Source organism: Herpailurus yagouaroundi, unplaced genomic scaffold, assembly GCF_014898765.1.
Source record: "Herpailurus yagouaroundi ecotype Mexico unplaced genomic scaffold, PumYag 195, whole genome shotgun sequence".
Classification (NCBI taxonomy): Eukaryota; Metazoa; Chordata; class Mammalia; order Carnivora; family Felidae; genus Herpailurus; species Herpailurus yagouaroundi.
Window position 1 is genome coordinate 2,097,950 of NW_024412426.1, and position 19,517 is coordinate 2,117,466.

At 37.4% G+C, this 19,517-nt stretch overlaps 1 protein-coding gene across 7 annotated transcripts in view; it reads left to right on the forward strand.

Annotated features, from left to right (window-relative positions):
* SYT14 (synaptotagmin 14) overlaps positions 1 to 19,517 on the forward strand; it is a 221,638-nt gene that overhangs the window by 61,756 nt on the left and 140,365 nt on the right. For 3 of the 7 annotated variants that reach the window (XM_040446355.1, XM_040446353.1, XM_040446354.1), the window contains exons 1-3: positions 5,689 to 5,796; positions 7,663 to 8,916; positions 12,853 to 13,068. In XM_040446355.1, the coding sequence (XP_040302289.1) occupies positions 7,986 to 8,916; positions 12,853 to 13,068 (1,147 nt within the window). In that variant the 5' untranslated portion in view covers positions 5,689 to 5,796; positions 7,663 to 7,985. Of the gene's footprint in view, positions 1 to 5,631; positions 5,797 to 7,662; positions 8,917 to 12,852; positions 13,069 to 19,517 lie in introns of those variants that run through there. The other 4 variants (XM_040446356.1, XM_040446357.1, XM_040446358.1 and 1 more) reach the window with 2 other exon arrangements.

Here is a 19,517-nt window from a genome sequence, read left to right on the forward strand (position 1 = left end):
ATGTTAACTTATTTTGAGAGACAGAGTGTCAGTGGAGGAAGGGCGGAGAGAGAAGGAGAGAAAGAATCCCAAGTAGGCTTCCCACTGTCAGCTCAGACCCCCATGGAGGGCTCAATCTCATGGTGAGATCATAACCTGAGCCGAAATCAAGAGGCAGACGCTTAACCGACTGAGCCACCCAGGCACCTTGATCATTAAATTTTTTAAACAAAAGAGATTTTAAAAAATGCCTGGCAAATAGGAAGCAATAGGGATTGGTGTTTAACATTTTGGGCTCAAGAGTCAGTGTGCCTGCATTCAAATCAAGACTCTATCACTGAGTAATAATTTTAAGATCTTGAAAATTCGACTTCACTCTTTCAGAGCCTCAATATATATATCTGTAAAACTGGGATTATAGTGAGGAATCAATTGGATTATGTTCTTAACTCTTAAATGTAATGCTTAAAATGAGCAAAGGGGAAAAAAAGAGAGAGAGGCAAACCAAGAAACAGATTCTTAACTATAGAGAACAAACTGATGGTTACCAGAGGGGAGGGGGGGGAGAGGGATGGGTGAAATGGGTGATGGGGATTAAGGAGCGCCCTTGTGATGAGCACAGACTGTTGTATGGAAGTGTTGAATCGCTATATTGTAGACCTGAAACTAATATTACAGTGTATGTTAACTAACTGGAATTTAAATAAAAAATTTTTTAATTTTTTTTTAATGTTTATTTATTTTTGACAAAGACAGAATGCGAGGGGGTTAGGGGCAGAGAGAGAGGGAGACACAGAAGCAGAAGCAGGCTCCAGGCTCTGAGCTGTCAGCACAGAGCCCGACGCGGGGCTCGAACTTACGAGCTGTAAGATCATGACCTGAGCCGAAGTCGGACGCTCAACCGACTGAGCCACCCAGGCGCCCCTAAATAAAAATTTTTTAAAAAGCAGCCCTTAGCAAACAATAAGCACTTTTAAATATTTGATGTTGCTAATTTTATTGTTCATCACATGTAAATTTTACAAATTTGGATTATGGGAAAGTAATGCATTAGTGAATTTTGAGTTATTGATTAGCTGAAATTAAATTTGATTCAGCAAATTAAATTCTTCAAATGTATATACTAATTATCTGTTTGCTGTTAGATTTTGAATGTCCTTAAAAGATAGTATGCATTTTGCAATACCATTTACTTGCTTGCAACAGCTAATCTAGAATTTTGGAAAAGAGTAGGTTTATATATAGATAATTTAACCATAATCCTAGAAATACTTATGCAGAATGGCTTTATAAGCAGATAATATAAATAAGATTTTAGGGGTAAATTCTTATACTGAATGAAAAAATATATTTATAGTAATGAGATCTAAGTGTAACTTTGTTTAGTTTTTTTGATGCTGTATAGAATTCATATCTTTAATTTTAGTGTATTTTCTTTCTTTTTTTTTTTTTAATGTTTATTTTTGAGCGAGGGAGACAGAGTGCAAGTGGGGGAGGGGCAGAGAGAGGGAGACACAGAATCCGAAACAGGCTTCAGGCTCTGAGCTGTCAGTGCAGAGCCCGATGCGGGACTCAAACCCACAAGCTGTGCGCGATCATGACCTGAGCCGAAGTCAGACACTTAACCAACTGAGCCACCCAGGCACCCTGATTTTAGGGTATTTTCTATTGCAGTTTTATGTACAAGTAGGATTTGTCAAATGTTTTTATGCTTAGAACTCTTACTGGCCAACTTACAGTATCATGTCATTTGAAATAATATTATTTTAATCCTGAGATAAGGATGAAGTTTTTTAGTATTTCTATTAGAAATTTTTTTCTCTTGTCTACAGCCATATTACTGTTTTTAAAGTTTAAGGACCTAAAATATTTTCAGTGGGAAATGGACATTTTGTGGGGCAATATAAAAGGAGTTGTGTCAGTATTATATTTACAGTAGGGTCTTTATCTTTTTTCTAGTGGGGAAAGTCACAGTATGTATTTTTCTAAAATCTTATGAAGATTTACCATTACCAATGCCAGTTTGGCATTGTATTTAGCCAGGGAAATCTTTCACTTGGAATAGGATGAGCAAAAAGGGGAAATCTCCTAAGTCTTTTATAACTAACTCAACCTTCACCAGAGTACTATACGCATACTTCTCTTTCCTTACTAGGCATCCACACTGAAATTTTCTGCTGACATTTGTAATGTCACATGTCAAAAACTAACCTAGTTATCCATCTCTCTCTTTCTAAGTCCCTCTTACCCCCGTGCCCTAAACTGTATCCCTTTCCTTTTATATTTTTTCATTTTGGTCAGTGGTGTAACTATTAACTCATCCACACAAGGGAGAAACTTTAGAATTATTCTCAACTTCATTTTCATCTTCTACATCTAATCGATTAGGTTACTATCACTTTTCCCTGAACAAGAACCAGAACTCTGTCACCACTGTTACTTCTTCACTTAAGAACTCCTCATGTTTTTAAATGTGAAGAACATAGTAAAAAAATTAAAGAAAAATATTGTTAATAAAAATTGAAAAAAAAAAAAAAAAGAACTCCTCATGTTTTGCCACCAATCACTCCCTACCATATAATCCAGTGTTTCAGTTGTTTTAAGCAATGTAGTTCTACAAATGCAAAATCTTTACGATGGCATTCAAGCTTCTTTGACATTTTGGATCTTGCCTTTATCTCCAGTCTGAGCTCTTCTGGCATATTCTTGATCTTTCCTGAACACACATCTATTCATTCAGTCACTTGCAAATGTTTATACAATGTCAGGTATGTGGCATTGTGCCAGGTGCTTTGGGAACACGGCAGCAAATGAAACACACGACTGTTGCCCATGGGTGCTTATAGAATGCTATGCACATTGTTTTGTGTCTTTTACCATGCTGTTTCATCTGCCCTTTCGCTGTTTGATAGTTTTATTAATCTTTCATACCCTGCTCAAGTGTTATCTCCTTTCTGTAGCATTTGTGACTTCCCCCAGGTAATATTTCTTCTTTGTGTTCCAGTAATACTTTATATTCCTACCTCTATTATAGTACTTACTATATTAATCTTGTTTATAGTTGATTACCCACACCCCCACCCCCGACACTAGCTTAAATTTTAAAATGGGAAGGAGGGAGATGAAAAGAGGAACATAGAGATAAGGATGGAGACATGAGATAGGAAGAGGCAACGAGAAAAGGAATACGGGAGAAGTAGTGTGAGCGGTAGCTAAAAACACGGACTCGGGAGCCAGACACGGTTTGAATCCTGACTCTTCCACTTACGAGCCGGGCACATAATTTAGTATCTTCATATCATGATTTATGGTGGGGATTATAATAGTATAATTGTGAAGATTAAAAAAGTTAACATATGGGGCGCCTGGGTTAAGCTCAGTCGGTTAAGCGTCTGACTTCAGCTCAGGTCATGATCTCACAGTCTGTGGGTTCGAGGCCCGCGTCGGGCTCTGTGCTGACAGCTCAGAGACTGGAGCCTGCTTCGGATTCTGTGTCTCCCTCTCTGCCCCTCCCCACTCATGCTCTGTCTCTCTCTGTCTCAAAAATAAATAAAAACATTAAAATTTTTTTAAAAAATAAAAAAAGGAATAGATGTAAATAGCTTAAAACAGTCACTAGTACATGGTATATGCTGTTGTATTTGTTGCTGTCTTTGCTAGCCTTCTTAAGTGGAGTGAGCTATGTTTTCTTTCTCATTTAGTCTTTTAAGAGATGGAAGAGTTTCAGGGTGCGTATTATTTAACTCTGTCTGTTCACTTAAATGCATCAAATTTTCTAATGTATTTTGGACCTGGGCTAGAAGAGAAGCTCCTATACGTATGTGCTCCTTATGGTGTAATATTGAATATAAGTTTATTGAGCATTCTGCCTCTTCATACCAGATGCTGTCCTGCTTCTGGCTTTCCTAGCCATTAGAAATGCTGGTGATAATTCTTCTCTTTTCATTTTTACCTCATCCTTCAGGCTTAACGCACACCACTGTTTTTGCTAATATAGCTTAGAGTTTTAAATTAAAATCCTGTTCCCTTTCCTGACTGTTCTCTAACCTGAAAATGAGACAGTCAGGGCTAATGTCTGAGCATAACTTCTTGGTTCTTGTAGCAGGATCTGTTCCTGGGCTGGATATTTGGACTGCATTTCTCCCATTCAGACTCTCACCTTTTCCCTTATAATGTCACTCTGCTCCATCCTCTATCACAATACGGTTGATCCAGCTTTGAATAAACTATAATGTGATATCATTTCTACACCTGCGATGGCTGACTTTCACAAATAATGAAAAGCCAGGAGGTGAAAACACTCATCCTTAGACTGGTTGGTGACTTCATTTTAAACAAATGAGTTACAGATGCTAATTGCCATGGCTCTTCTGATTGAAGGATGAATCTTGGAGGAGATGACATTTTAGCTGCTGCTTGAGTAGTGGAAGAAGAAAGAGTAGATTATAGGTTGTACAGGATAGTCGAGGCTTAGGATTCATTCTCAGCTAGTACTTGAGTATTAGATATAAGGCATTAGGGATGAAAAATTTAGTTTCTATTTAAACTCCAAATGACTGGTATAGTGACAGATAATGCAAATGTTGAAAGAGAGATTGCTGAGGGTTGGAGAAGTCGGAGATTTTTTTGTTCTCACTGTACAAAATCTCCATGTATGATTTCATGCATTCTCTTGAGCTCAGATCCTCTTGAGAATCTGGTTTATCATAACAAAGTTTCTCATTGAGTTTCTGGAATATACAGTATCTCCTGTCACTGGACCTTTGCACTTGCTGTTTCTTCCGTCTGGAATGGTGTTAACTTGCTAACTCTTAATTATTCTTACAATATAATCATAGAGGCCATAACTTTCAGAAAAGCCTACTGGATCCTTCAACACTGGCTTGTGTTTCTCTGGTCTCATAGACCCTGTTCTTCCCCACTCATAGTCTTTATTACACCACGTTGTAACTGCCTTCACCAGACTGTTCTTGGAAGACAGAAACTGTGTATGTGATAATGCCTGGTGTATGGCTGCTAGTCTAAAATATTTGTTGACTGGAATGAATGAGTGGGATATGGTAGAAAGGAGACTTGGTCATTCCAGGCAAAGGGAAGAGGATGAACCAAGACAAGGCGTGAGGTAACGCATAGAGTTGATTTTGAGGCAGTGAGTGGAACAATTTGAATGGAGTGTGATATTGAAGAGAGAGGCTGGAGCTTTGAATGCTAAGTTAAGAAGTCTAGAGTTTATTAAATAAAATGGGCCATTGAAGCTGTTCGAGATTTTACTACTACTGTATGCTCTCATAAATTTCGCTAAGTAATACACCCATGCATGGGAAATACTTTTTTCTAATTCTTGGGTTAAAATTTTTGTAATGCTGTTAAATGGATAAATATATAGCTGCCTATGTTACAGACTCCTGTATTTTAAGAGTGTTCCAACATACTTTATGCAGAAACGTTTAGATTTGAATAAATACTGTTGAATGAATTGAACAGCTCATTAAAGTATGCAGTTTGTTTTTTCTTGTAAACCTGTGTGAACTATGACAATTAAAAAAGTATAATTCAAATAAGGCAGTAATCTAACATATGTGTGGGGGTTTCCTTCTTATTTGTAGCTTAAAGAGGAATAAATGCTTACAGCTGTGACTTTTTTTTCTCTAGTATCTCCAGAGGCAGTTGGATTTTTGTCAGCTGTTGGGGTGTTTATTATCTTGATGCTGCTCCTTTTTCTCTATATTAATAAGAAGTTCTGTTTTGAAAATGTTGGCGGGTTTCCAGATCTTGGTTCAGGATACAGTACAAGGAAGAACTCACAAGATAAAATTTGTAAGTATCATCGCTGCTTCTCTTGTTTGTTCTTTTTTCCTGTGCCATTCTGTTATTTTATGTTTTTAAATCTATATGAGAAGGTTGGTTTTGACATTGCAAACTAACATTTGAGCACTTTTCTGTGAGGAAAACATTTGTTAAGTAAATTATGTTCCATTATCTTTCTGTTGTTCATGAATTGCTAGCATATTGGTTAAAGATGAACTGCATACTATCAGAAAATGACATTTTTATTTTTCATATGTAAGGCATGCTCTTGAGCCTCTGCTATGAGTAGATATGCTTTAAGAAGGAGTATCTTTTTGCTTAAATCGTAGCTTGAATCGTGCTGTCCAAATAACTCTCTCGAGAGGCTTTTTCTCTATGTCCTCAGAAGAGTTTTGAAAGAATTCACCCTTTTTTATCTGCTGTTGAATTCTCAGCTGGTGGATAATTTTCTTGTTTGGAGAAAGCAGTTTTGCCTGTCAGCCTAGTGTATAGATAAAGTCTGGTTATAAAAATTAGGGTTCCTCTCCCTCCCTTGGTACTATAGGCATTATATCACGTTATATCACTTACTTCTGCTAGGTGTTAGCAGAGGCCTGTAATCTTGTTCTTTCTTTCATGCAAAGTGTTCCCTGGTGTTAATTTTTTTTTAATATTATTGTAAGAGTTCTTTATTTGCTGTTTCCAGAGACTGGCTTATTTAAATGATAGCAGAAGCAAGCTGCGAATTATAAAAGCAAGGTGTTAATTTAGAACAGTGTTGCAGAGCATTAGCAGAAAAACCTTGCCTTTCTTGTCTATGCACTGTGTCGGAGAGATGTTTTTCTCTTCTGGTAACTTAAAAAGCAGTAGCATCATTGTTTATACAGCCTATTGGTTATGGAATTAAATCTGTGACTTTTGCATTGGGAAACTATAGTACTTTAGGTGATTTTGATTTAAGTTTAGTGTTTCTCATACTTCAACCTTGCTTTTGGATCATGTGTATAGAATGAACTGGTTTAGAGATAGCCCTTTGGGCAGCCTCCAAGAATTCCCTGGTTCAGCATTTCTGTTTTTCTGTTTGTTTTTGTTTTTGTTTTTTGAGGGAGGGGTCTAATGACCCCTTAACCCTCTTAAACACTCATAAACAGCTTTTGTTTATGTGAGTTATATCTATTAATATGTACCATATTAGAAGGTAAAACTGAGAAAATTTAAAAATATTCTTATCAGTTTATTTGTTTAAAAAATCAGTAAGGCTATTACATACATGTTAAACGTAAGTAACATTTTTTAACTTAAAAACCTATATATTTTCTACTCCCCCACCCCCAATGGTGAGAAGAGTGCCATTGTTTTATGATTTTTTTGCAAATCTCTTTAAATGACTGGCATAGAAGAAACAGCTGTTATTCTCATGTCTGCTTCTGTAGTCAATCTGTCATGTAGCCTCTGGAAAACTCCAGTGTTCATTTGTGAGCAAATGAAAGTGATAAAGTTAAATATCCCTTTATTGTTATAAAAATAGTTTTTACCTTGAGGATCCCTTGGAAAGGTTTGGGGAACCTTCTTAATTTTTCTGAACCTTCTTTTTTTTTTGCTTATTAAATAAGAATAATAATATTTACCTCCTAGCATTATTGTGGGATCAGGGGAGATAAACTTGTAAATCACAATGCCTTGCATCTGGTAGCCATTCAGCAGATGTTCACCCTCTGCTCTCTCCTCTATTGTAACCTCTGTGCAAATTGTGTAGGTATTTTCCCTATAATATATGTGTTAGTTTGAAATGATATTGCTAGTTTGTTAATAATATAGGGTAGTTCCCCTGCATAGACTATTAATAAATAAACTAAAAGTCCATAATAAAAATCCTTTTTATACTTCTTCTTGCAGGTATAGAATAAAAACCGATAGTGTTTGAGGGGAAATTATTGTCTTGCTGCTGTTATGATAGCTATGGAGTGGGAAAACATTTCATTACATTTAAGACAAGTGGTTTGATTTTTTTTTTTTTTTTGGAAGAGTCTTTGCTTCAACATATTTCTTTCAATGCATAATGCATTTACAGAAAGATTAAACGCTACAATGCAAAATAATAATATTGAGCTCATGAGTAACAACATTTAAGTAAATTTTAAATTTACATTCCAAAGTGGTTGATACTTCGAGAAGAGAAAATTCCATTATTGCATCTGTTAGGAATAAAGAATTAGAAAATGGCATTTTTCAAAAATTTCCAGCAGAATCTGCCCTCAGTGTCTTCTCTGGTGGACACAATCAGTAATGCTGTAGAAGATTTGACTGCTGCTGTTGGAGAAGTCAGCTATGCTTTCACTGACTCCGTGGCTGAACAGGTAACCAGTATGATCAGTGGCTTCCGCCCAGAAGAAGAAAGCTCTGCAGTAGCAGAAGCTGTAGATACTGCTAAGCCAGCAACTGCCACGTCACCACAAGTCTCCAAAGACAATAATTGCCAGAAAACACAGTCTAGTTTAGAGCACAGAGCAAATCAGATCAGTTGTTACAATACTTCACTTTCACAAAAGCAAGAGCAAGGGATAAACGAAGAAAGAATTTTTAAACGTGTTAATGATAGGCAACAGACTCTGTCCAAATACCAAGAAAGTAACAATGCTGGTGGTGATTCTTCTTGGGAAGGGCACTTGAGTGATGGAGGGGTATCAATTATCAAACAGAATGCAAGGGCTATACCTGCTTGTCAAGAACTTGAAAGTACTGACAGATATAAAAAAAATGGATTAGGAATTCCCGATGACGGTAAGAATGATTTAAAGGAGGTAAGAGATCAAGAAATGAAAGAAAATCATTTAAAGAAGACTGAAAAACGTATTAAAAGTAAAGGATACAAAGGGAATGAGTGGTCAGGAAATGAGTGTTCTCCAGAAGATATTTTGGCAAGCAACAGACATACGATACAGAAACCCATCATGAAAGAAGACATATATCCAGCACCATCAGCAAATTCCGAAGATAAGTTACACAGAAAACACAAAGAACAAATAAATCCAACAACGTGTTACAAAGTGAAAGGAGACATAAAAACAAAGCAAAATGAAGCCATTTCTGCCAACAAAGGAACAGCAAAGAGTAAAGATGAAAAATATTCTAAGATAATACCAAGAAAAGGTGAGGTCTCCTCCTAATGTGGGTTTGAGTGATAAAATTTTCTCTTGATTTTTTTTTAAATTAAGAAAACATCATCCAAATTTCCAAACTTTCCACTACATGTCTATAGATCTAATTGAAGATTTTCCTGGGGGCAGCTGGGCGGCTCAGTCATTTAAGCGCCTGACTCTTGATTTTGGCCTAGGTCATTACCTCACAGTTCATGAGTTCAAGCCCTGCCTCAGGCTCCACACTGACAGTGTGAGCCTGCTTGGAGTTATCTCTCTCTCCCTCTCTCTGCCCCTCTCTCTCTCTCTCTCTGTCTCTCTCTCTCTGTCTCTGTCTCTCTCTCTCTGCTTGTCTCTCTCTCTCTCTCTCAAAAGAAATGAATATTCTTAAAAGAAAAAAGATTTTCCTGAACCCTCTTACTGAGAGACACTTTTAAGGTCATCCTTTTTTTTTTTTTTTGGGGGGGGGGAGATCATTTATTTTGAAAGCATTCATGTTCTTTGTACACTGCTAAGTTAAGTATTGTCCTGGTCCCTTCATTATTTGGCCACTTCTTCAGTGGCCCTAATTTTTCTTAATGTTTCTTTATTATACAACCTGAAACTCCATAGTTTTCTTAAGTAGTGTGCATTCTTTACTTAGCTGGAACTTATTTAATGAATTTTAACATTTTATATTTTTGTAATTAACCCCTGAGACCTTTATACTGTGTTGCTCTTCGAGTCATTCCCAATAAGAATCTTGAGTGATGGAGGGATATCAAGTATCTTATATTTTTCCTTTAGAGCAGTAGAGTTTATTTTATTGCATAACAGGCTTCAGAATAGGTCCATTCATTTAGCCACATGTTAAGAATTGTATATGACTTCTGTGTTTATAATGAGTATATGTGAATAATCTATTATTTTTCATGAGTTCTCTATGTAGAATTAAGATTCCAGCTAAGCATTTATATTTTCAGCCACAGTATTTGTGACAGTTTTCAAAACAAGGAGCTGACGGTGACTTGGTTTGGGTACAGAATTGCTCTGCACCTGCTGGTAATTGCTTCTGGTAAAATCCCTTTGTCATTTCCATTTATTGCTGACCAAAAGTACATTGGCTTTTATTTTAAAAATATGTATCTGACGTTTTAAAAAATAAATTTAGATTCTCACAAAATAACAAAAATCTGAGTGGCAGTAGCCGTGAGGAAGACGTTCGGTTCTGCTACAGGACATCAGACACAATTGGGATCTGCTATTTATCAATTATATTAATGGTCCTTAACTGATGTAATAGAGGCCGATCCAGGATGGCTAGACTAGTTAGAAAGAGAAGCCAGTTTTTGGAAATACGTCCATTTCGGAGTCTACTCTTCTAGCAGATTTTTGATTGTCAAATTCAGTAGTTTTGGGTAGCCTTTGTTTTGTTTTGTTAGCCTTCTTACTTACCGTAGCAGAAATAAGCAAAGAAGTAAAATAGAATAGTTTACGTATTTTATTCAGAAAATAACAGAATAGACACTAGTAATAAATGCTACACAAGTAACAGTACAGAGTTAATTTTGTTTTGATTTGTTTTCATTCAGAAGCATGCTGGTACCTAAAACACCCAGGTATCTCTCAGGTATTCTAGATGATAGTCAGTACTAAACTTAATCATATTGTGTTCTTCTTCTTTTTCTTTTTTTCTATTTTGAGAGAGAGAGAAAGAGACTATGAGTGGGGGAGAGGGGCAGAGGGAGAGAGAGAGAGAGAGAGAGAGAGAGAGAGAGAGAGAGAGAGTCAGAGTGATAGAGAGAGAGAGAGAATCTTTTCTAAAGCAGGTTCCATGTTCAATGCAGAGCCCAGTGCAGGGCTTGATCCCACAACCTGGGGATCATGACCTGAGCTGAAATCAAGAGTCAGACACTTAATCAACTGAGCCACCCAGGCACCCCTAAACTGAAGCATACTATGTTCTAAAAATCATTTGAAAATCTTTTGACCCATAGATTACCTCTTCATATAGCTGAACTGTAATATTATTAGTTCACACAGAGTAATATCAAAATTACTAGTACCTGCATTTTAGGGTCTTTCATAGAGCTTATAGGGTATAGAAAGAGAAGGAAGAGTTTCCTTTTCTGTTTCTGAATACGAGGTTACTTTAGGTAATATTTTGTGATGGGTGAAGTGTGACTGCAGAATTTGTGGTGACCCTCCTCAGAGCTCTGCAGCCTTAGAGCACCACCACCATGGTATCCCACAATCCCACAAAGTGCTAAAAGCTCTCAACTGGGAGTCAGAATTCCCAGGTTCTGGACCAGATCAGCCATCACCTCAGCACCATCTAATAGCGTTTTCTGTAATGATGGAAACGTCCCATGTAGTCCGTGTAGTAACCACTAGCCACACATGGCTCCTGAGCACTTGAAACGTGTTTGGTGGCACCGGAAAACCGGGTTTTAAACTGTATTATGTTAAATAGCTGCATGTGGCTAGTGGCTAGTGACAACATTTTGGCCAGTGCAGAATATGACAGTGCTTATAGTTTTAGCCATTCATGGTTTTGTCTTGACTGAAAAGGAAGACTTGGACTAGTGACATCAAAGCTCCCTTACTTCTGACTCTAAACATACCATCTCTCTATCGTATTTTAAATTACTTAGTCTGTGTCTCCCCACTTGAATGTCAAACCTTGATTCCTTTACTACAGATGATCTGAGCAGAGTATAAAGAGAAAAATATCTAGACTGACCTAATCAATTCTACCTGCTGTGGTCTCTTTGTCTTTCCAGAGATGTTTTATAATTCTAAGAAGGTTGCATCTTAGTTTAAATGAACCCCAACATAGTACAGTTTCAAAATTTTTACTTTAAAAAAATGGTAATAACTAGTTTTTTAAGGAATGATATAAATTTTGTGTGGCCTGAAATTTGCATTTGAATATACTTCAGTAAAATTTTCTTAGTAATTCTACCTTTCACAGAAAATCAGTGTATATCCTTCCACATATTTTTATATGTGCATATTAACATATACTGCATGTGTGTGTGTATATTACATGTAGAAGTTTGTGTGTGTGTATGTTTTAAATAAGACATAGGTATGCCTTCTGTCTTATAACCTCTTTTTTCTTAACGTGATGTTGTATTTATTCTTCCCTGTGAGTACTTGTGAGTTCACCTCCTAATCTGTAGTGACTGCATAGTATATCATTGTATGGATTTATCATAATGTACTTAACCGAGGCCCAGGGATGGACTTTTAGATTATGTTTTATTTTTGTTTTCTGTTGCTGTTAAACACAGTGCAACGAATTGTCTGAAGTACATGTCTCTGCTCACCTGTTATTTTCTTAGAGTTCTTAGAAATAGAATTGGTAAATTCCTAGAAATGAATCAAAGACTATGCAGATTTAAAAGTTGGATACGTATTGCCAAACTGCCGTTTAGGAGCGTTGTACCGATGAGAATACTACCAATAGTATACATCTGCCCATTTCTCTGTTGTACTTCTGGCGCTAAGGATTATCATTTTTGAAAACTTGGACCAAAATGACCAGGGTGTCTCTTGTGACATGAATTCTTTGAATCAGGCCCATATGTACCAGCAGTACTTCTGAGTTTCTTTGTGTGCAACTGACCCTTTAAAAAAGTTGTGTAAGGTGGCAGGCTCTGTTATTTCCTTTATCTGTAACCTGGTTGGAAAATCCCTGAAACATTATTATATAATTAGAATATACAGGTTGATCTTTTTCTATTAAAAACATGGAAACCTAAAGCTTCGGGTTCTTAAGTGAAAACGTTATACTTCTCTAAAGCTGAAAATTCAGATTGTGTATGTATATGTATATTCGTGTGTATATGGATATATGTGACATAACATCTGTGCACATATGTGTGTGCGTGTGTGTGCATATATCAAATTCATAATACTTTATGGTATTAAAATTTTGATTTGCTCTCCCTGTCACTCCAAATAGATAATTCCTACATGGACAAAGATGAGCACGGTTCATCCTCTGAAAGTGAAGATGAAGCGCTGGGTAAATACCATGAGGCCTTGTCCAGAACACACAATTCCAGACTTCCGTTGGCAGATTCGAGACAAAAGAACTACGCTTGGGAAACAAGACAGAAGTACAGTCCTCTGTCTGCGGAGTATGACGGCTACAGTAGTGAGGCATCGATAGATGAAGGTAAGATAGGTTGCTTCTTTTATTTATTTATTTTTTTTGGCTCATACACTGTGGTATTGGATTATATGTGCCTAAAATTCTAGGCATCTGTGGCTGCACGATAAACAAGAGATGGCTCACAGAGTCACGTTTCCGTGAACGTAAATCTATTGAAATCCAGATCTCTGGACCGAAGCCAAAACCCACAACACCTAAAAGCAAAACGCCAAGTAATTTAAAGACCGTAGTAATTCTGTCTCTCTTTTCCCAATGCAAGCGTGAGGTAGAAGATGCAAATCTGCTTTGTGCCACGTGGAATCAGTCCCCAGATACCTGTTAGAGGAACTGACAGAGTCTAAGGATCTCCTAGTGCTGGCCATGATCCTGGAGTGTAAATGCACGCTCTTTCATTGAGTATGGCACCTAAACAGGAGCCAGATGCTCGTGGCACACAGCAGAAGTGGTGATCTGTCCTGTGCAGGGGGAAAAAGTGTCTGAGATGGATTGATTGAGAGCTGGTACTGTGCTATACTTTGCTTAAGAGCAACTTAAGGGGTTTTCGAGGATTATTTTATCTCTAATTGATTTTTGCCTCATGTACTGGCATTGACTTAAAATTCAACCTATGTAGGACATACACGTCCACTCTAACACGTTTTTACATCTTTCTATAAGGGAAATAAAAGAGGTCTTGCCATTAATTGAAGCATGTTTATTTTCACATTTTAGGTAGGTTGCTCACATGCTTCATACAATGTATGACTACTCCTAGTAATTTTATCTTTATACCCAGATATGAGGAAAAGAACAATATAGCCTAAATGTCCATCAACTGATGAATGGATAAAGAAATTGTGGTTTATATACACAATGGAATACTACGTGGCAATGAGAAAAAATGAAATATGGCCTTTTGTAGCAACGTGGATGGAACTGGAGAGTGTGATGCTAAGTGAAATAAGCCATACAGAGAAAGACAGATACCATATGGTTTCACTCTTATGTGGATCCTGAGAAACTTAACAGGAACCCATGGGGGAGGGGAAGGAAAAAAAAAAAAAAAGAGGTTAGAGTGGGAGAGAGCCAAAGCATAAGAGACTGTTGAGAACTGAGAACAAACTAAGGGTTGATGGGGGGTGGGAGGGAGGAGAGGGTGGGTGATGGGTATTGAGGAGGGCACCTTTTGGGATGAGCACTGGGTGTTGTATGGAAACCAATTTGACAATAAATTTCATATAAAAAAAAAAGAACAATATAGCTTAGACGGCATTTTTATTATTATATCAGACACAAGCTATCTTTAATTTTATAGCTGTGCTTTGTGTTTAAGAGCCTATTATTCTGATTCCTTAAAGTCTTACCCCAGCGCATAGAGTTGTCAAAGAGCCTAAAGCATCTTTAAAAAAAGTAAAATTGGCTTAATGCTAACTGATGATTGATGTGCCTTCTTTTTATTTCTACTAGTATACAATTTATAGTAAGAAATCAATCAAATACTGAGTGATTACTATACAGAAAACTCATTATGAGATGCTAGGAAATAAATTAAAATATTAGATTCTACCCTCAAAAATACCTTTCCTAGTACTAGAGAAAATAAAACATGTGATTACATGGGGCGCCTGGGTAGCTCAGTCAGTTAAGCATCCAGTTCTTGATTTCGGCCCTGGTCATGATCTCATGGTGTGTGAGATTGAGCCCACATTGGGCTCTGTGGTGACAGTACCGATCCTGCTTTGGATTCTCTCTCTCTCTCTCTCTCTCTCTCTCTCTCTCTCTCTCTCACTCTGCCCTGCCCCCGTTCTCTCTCTCTCTCTTTCTCAAAATAAATAATCTTAAAAAACAACAACAACACGTGCTTACAAAGATAACTGAGTAATGCAAAGCAGTAAAGCCAGTCCCTAACATATGTACACCCTTCTACCCCATCACATGCATAGTAGAACCGAAAGAGAATGGGATTTGAACCTGATCCTTGTTCACATTCTGTGACTTAACATACTAGCTACAAACTTGGGGCAGTATAGTTCATTGTTTTTAGGTTTGTTCCATTGTCTCTAAACCGTGGATTATACCTTTCTGATAGGGTTGTCATGAACATTAAATGGTATGTGTGATACTTTTTGGCACAGTTCTGGCCTCTGTGGGTAAGTGACCAATAAATGGTCCTTGTAGCTGAGGGTAGTGAAAACAGTAGTGGGGATGAGGGTGAGCAGTCATGAAGGAGCCCTGCGTCTGTTGTCTATGACCCTGAACACTTACCTTTCTGCAGCTTCAGTTTAGGATTTTTATTTTTTCCTCCTCACTGCTTCTACCCCCTCACTCCCTACAGTTCTCTGCTGTCTTGATTGCTTCTGTCCTATAGTCCTGTTAGCCTCAAATGGCTCTATAGTCTGGGGGAAAAGCAGTGAGAAGAGAGGACATAACCTCAGTGGCTCTTCTGTTCTTGCCCTAACCTCTAGAACTGACACAAATGTCCTGGAGTCACCTTCACATTTCATTTTATCCATATATTTAGGAGCCATCTCACTTTTCTACCATTTCTACTGTAAATTAGTTGATAAAATACCCAGGGTGGATTGATTTTAGACATTCCAAATTTAGATTTATTTATTTCATAAACATTTGTTGAAAACTTTCTGTGTGCCATACTAGATACCATGGACATAAAGATGAATAAAACATGCTTGTTTCAAAGTGCCCACAGACTAGAGGAGGAAGATCATTGGCCATATGTGTAATATAGTGTGATAAGAGGTCTGTTACTTTAATGAAGAAGGTGCTGTAGATGGGAGGTGGGGATATGGGGAAATCTAATGTAACTTCGCAGAATAGATGAACTAGACTTGTGTAAGAACTGTTTCCAAAACCATGGAATTGTGATTGCACGAAAGCAGAAGACAGTGTATTTTAGTGTCTTTAACTTAGGATCTGTGTTTGGAGAATGGGCAGATAATACGATCGCATGCCATGCTTGGGAGTTTATTGTTTTATAGGAAATCTAGAGTCCAGGGAGATTTTTAAGCTGGACAGTGCGGCACTTTTAGATCAATGTATTTAAGAAAGATTATTTAATTATTGTAACAAAACAAATTGGAGGTCGGACTACTGAGGTAGAAAGGACTAGTTAAGTAAATAGTAATGAGGGGCACCTGAGTGGCTCAGTGGGTTAAGTGTCTGACTTTGGCTTAGGTCATGATCTTATGGTCCATGAGTTCGAGCCCCCCATCAGGCTCTGTGCTGACAGCTCAGAGCCTGAACCTGCTTTGGATTCTGTGTCTCCCTCTCTCTCTGCCCCTCCCTGCTCACACTGTGTGTGTGTGTCTCTCTCTCAAAAAATAAACAAACAATAAATAGATAAATAATGATGAGATCTTTATTGGCAATGAGTTTGGGGACAAAGTTCATAGATTTAAGGATGATCTCAGTAAATCTTGAATGATTGAATGTGTGCAGTGAGTGAAGAATCAAGATTTTTAAAATTAGTTTAGAGAGTATTAGAGAAGTAAGTTTGTGTGGAAGGAGGTAATTTAGTTTCCATCATGCTGAATCTGAAGTGCCTGGAATATCCCAGTGGAGATGGGTACCCTTATTGTTAAAATGCTGTCGTGGGGGGGCGCCTGGGTGGCGCAGTCGGTTAAGCGTCCGACTTCAGCCAGGTCACGATCTCGCGGTCCGTGAGTTCGAGCCCCGCGTCAGGCTCTGGGCTGATGGCTCAGAGCCTGGAGCCTGTTTCTGATTCTGTGTCTCCCTCTCTCTCTGCCCCTCCCCCATTCATGCTCTGTCTCTCTCTGTCCCAAAAATAAATAAACGTTTAAAAAAATAAAATAAAATAAAATAAAATGCTGTCGTGGGGATTTAGGATGGAGAGATGACCAAGTGATAATGTAAGAAAGCAATAGATTAGGGGAATAGCTTTGTATTATAGATTATTACTTATTAAAAAGTCAAAAATTGCTTTGAGCCCAAGGTAGAATCAGTGGAGTAGGGGAAGAAAGGCAAATTTCACTGGTATGGGAGATTTCAGAGCTCAAGATCTTAGGTAAAAGCAATTTTAAGTGATAGTAAATTCTGAACATGCCCACACACAAAGATGCAGAAGTGCATATAAAATTCCAGAAAGTTTTAAGGAAGGGAGTAAAATATCTGTTGGGAAGGTGTGAGAGTTCTTTAGATAAATGGCATTTGGGTTTAACTTTGAAGAATGGGTGTAAAGTTGGTGAAAAGATGAGGTATTTTAGATAGGGGGAACTTCATAAACCCCAAAGTATGGAGTAAAGTCCACTTGGCTCCAACATGGATTGATGGATGGATGGATGGATGGATAGATGGTTAGATAGATAGATAGATAGATAGATAGATAGATAGATAGATAGAAGTAGGAGACAAAATGGAAAGAAAGGTGAAATCTATAGCCTGGAGTGCTTCCCAGCCTAAAGTTAGTATTTAATTTGTTAGCCAGTGAGAACTCACTGAACGTTTTTCATCAAAGAACCCATGAAATGGAATGTGCCTTAGATTAGCAACAGGAAGACTAGAAAAAGACACCAATTATGGAGGTCTTTGGAGTAGTCTATGTGGAAAATGGTAAAAATCTGAATTACAGTAGAGGTCATAGAAATACAAGAGGATAGGAGAGACATAGAGGTAGAATTGATCAGATTTAGGAGCTGAATATATTTAGAACAAATATGACACTGGTTGCCAGCATTGTGACTAGGAGAATGATGAAGTCCTTAATAGTTAGAGGTGGGACATAAAAGTTTTTTTATATGTATGATTAATTATATATATAATATATGTGTAATTATATATGTTACATATAATATATATAATGAAACAAGGGTATTTAAGCCGTTGGAAATGACCATGGAGCTTGAAATCAGGAATGAGGTTAGGGAGAGAGAGATGTTTTCAGATGATACATACTAAGAAAATAGAAACCATGGGAATGGATTTAATTGTTGAGGGAGAATATATGGAGAGAAAAGATCAGGGAATCATCTTCTTTCATTAGCAGGAGAATTAAGGATGTCACTTAAATAGAGAAGGGAAAGTAAAGGCAATAAAATGGAGAATCAGGAGAATGTTGTCTGGAGAGTTTTGAATGCTGTGCATAGACTGGGGAGGATAAGAATTCATACAACCTCCTTTGTCCAATAGCAAGTGATCAGTAACATTCAATTAAAGTTTTAGTTGCTTAGAATAGTTAAGTTAGATTGAATCTTGTTGAGGAGAGAATAACTGGTCAGAAAGTATACAATTTGCTGCCTGCACTCTCTTACACCTACTCTCCTTTTCAACTTGTGGAATTGAGGAAGAGAGGTAGTTGAAGGGGATTATAACCAGTGTTCCCCTTCTCCCTCCAGCCCAACAATGGAAACCCTCCTCTGGCATATATTTGGGAAGGAGAGGGATTTGGTTCCGATACACCTTTGAGTCTCCACCAGGTGGTGGTTCCTCTGCGTAGCTGACTCAGCAGAAGTACTGCTCACTTCATGGCTGCTCACCGAAGAGGACTGCTGAGTATAGTACTCTTGGTGGGATTTGAGGGATGGATGCTTTCCTTTATTGCTCTGATCTTTCATTCTGCATATTATTCTGGAAGTTTATATGGATCAAAATTAACTGATGTGTAGGTTGAGGTAACTAAAAGGAATTCCAGGGTAGGAGGAAACATATTCTTAAATGTACATTTTTTACATAACATACTATTACCTCATTAGTGCTGGTAAGAAACCATTAGTCCATTTCTCAACACTGACTACTTCTCATAGAGAAGCTTTGGAACAGCCGGTACTGGAAGTATGTGTAAGATTAGAGAGGGTCAAGGAGGGCCTGGGTAGGACTAGGAGAAAACAGTGCAGGATTTTTTGAGCAGATAGTTAAGGACTACCATATTGAGCTCCAACTGTGTACCTGACACTGTTAGTTTCTGTATACACCATACTATTAATCTTCACTGCAAATAGTTGTGGTAGATAGATTATCCCCATTTTACAAAAGTGAGAAGAGATTTTAGTAATTTTTAACCTAAGGCCACATGGTAAGTTACAAAAACTATACTTATCAGGTCCACTGCAAAATGAATGTTGTTTTAGCTTCTGTTAGGTCATCCCTGCTACTGCAGTATCCAACTACAGTCTCTTTCATACATGATTAACCTCTTCAGTTGAGTCCTTTAAAACATAAACTGATATTCTAGCAAAAGTAAGAATGTGATGGTGTATTTGTTATGTTTTCTCCTCTAGGTGGCCATATTAATCTTCAATTTTTTTCAACTACAATAGGGAATGATATCTGTAAGACATTTTTCCAGGAAAAAATAATATCCAGTTTCCTTTGTTTATAATTTTAATTTTATTTTTACTGTGTTCTTAAAATTTAAGGCATTTTCTGATAATCCTGTTTTATTCTTAAAAGGTTTCAGAGTTAAATAATAGGTTGGGGATATCTTATTTAAGAGTTGG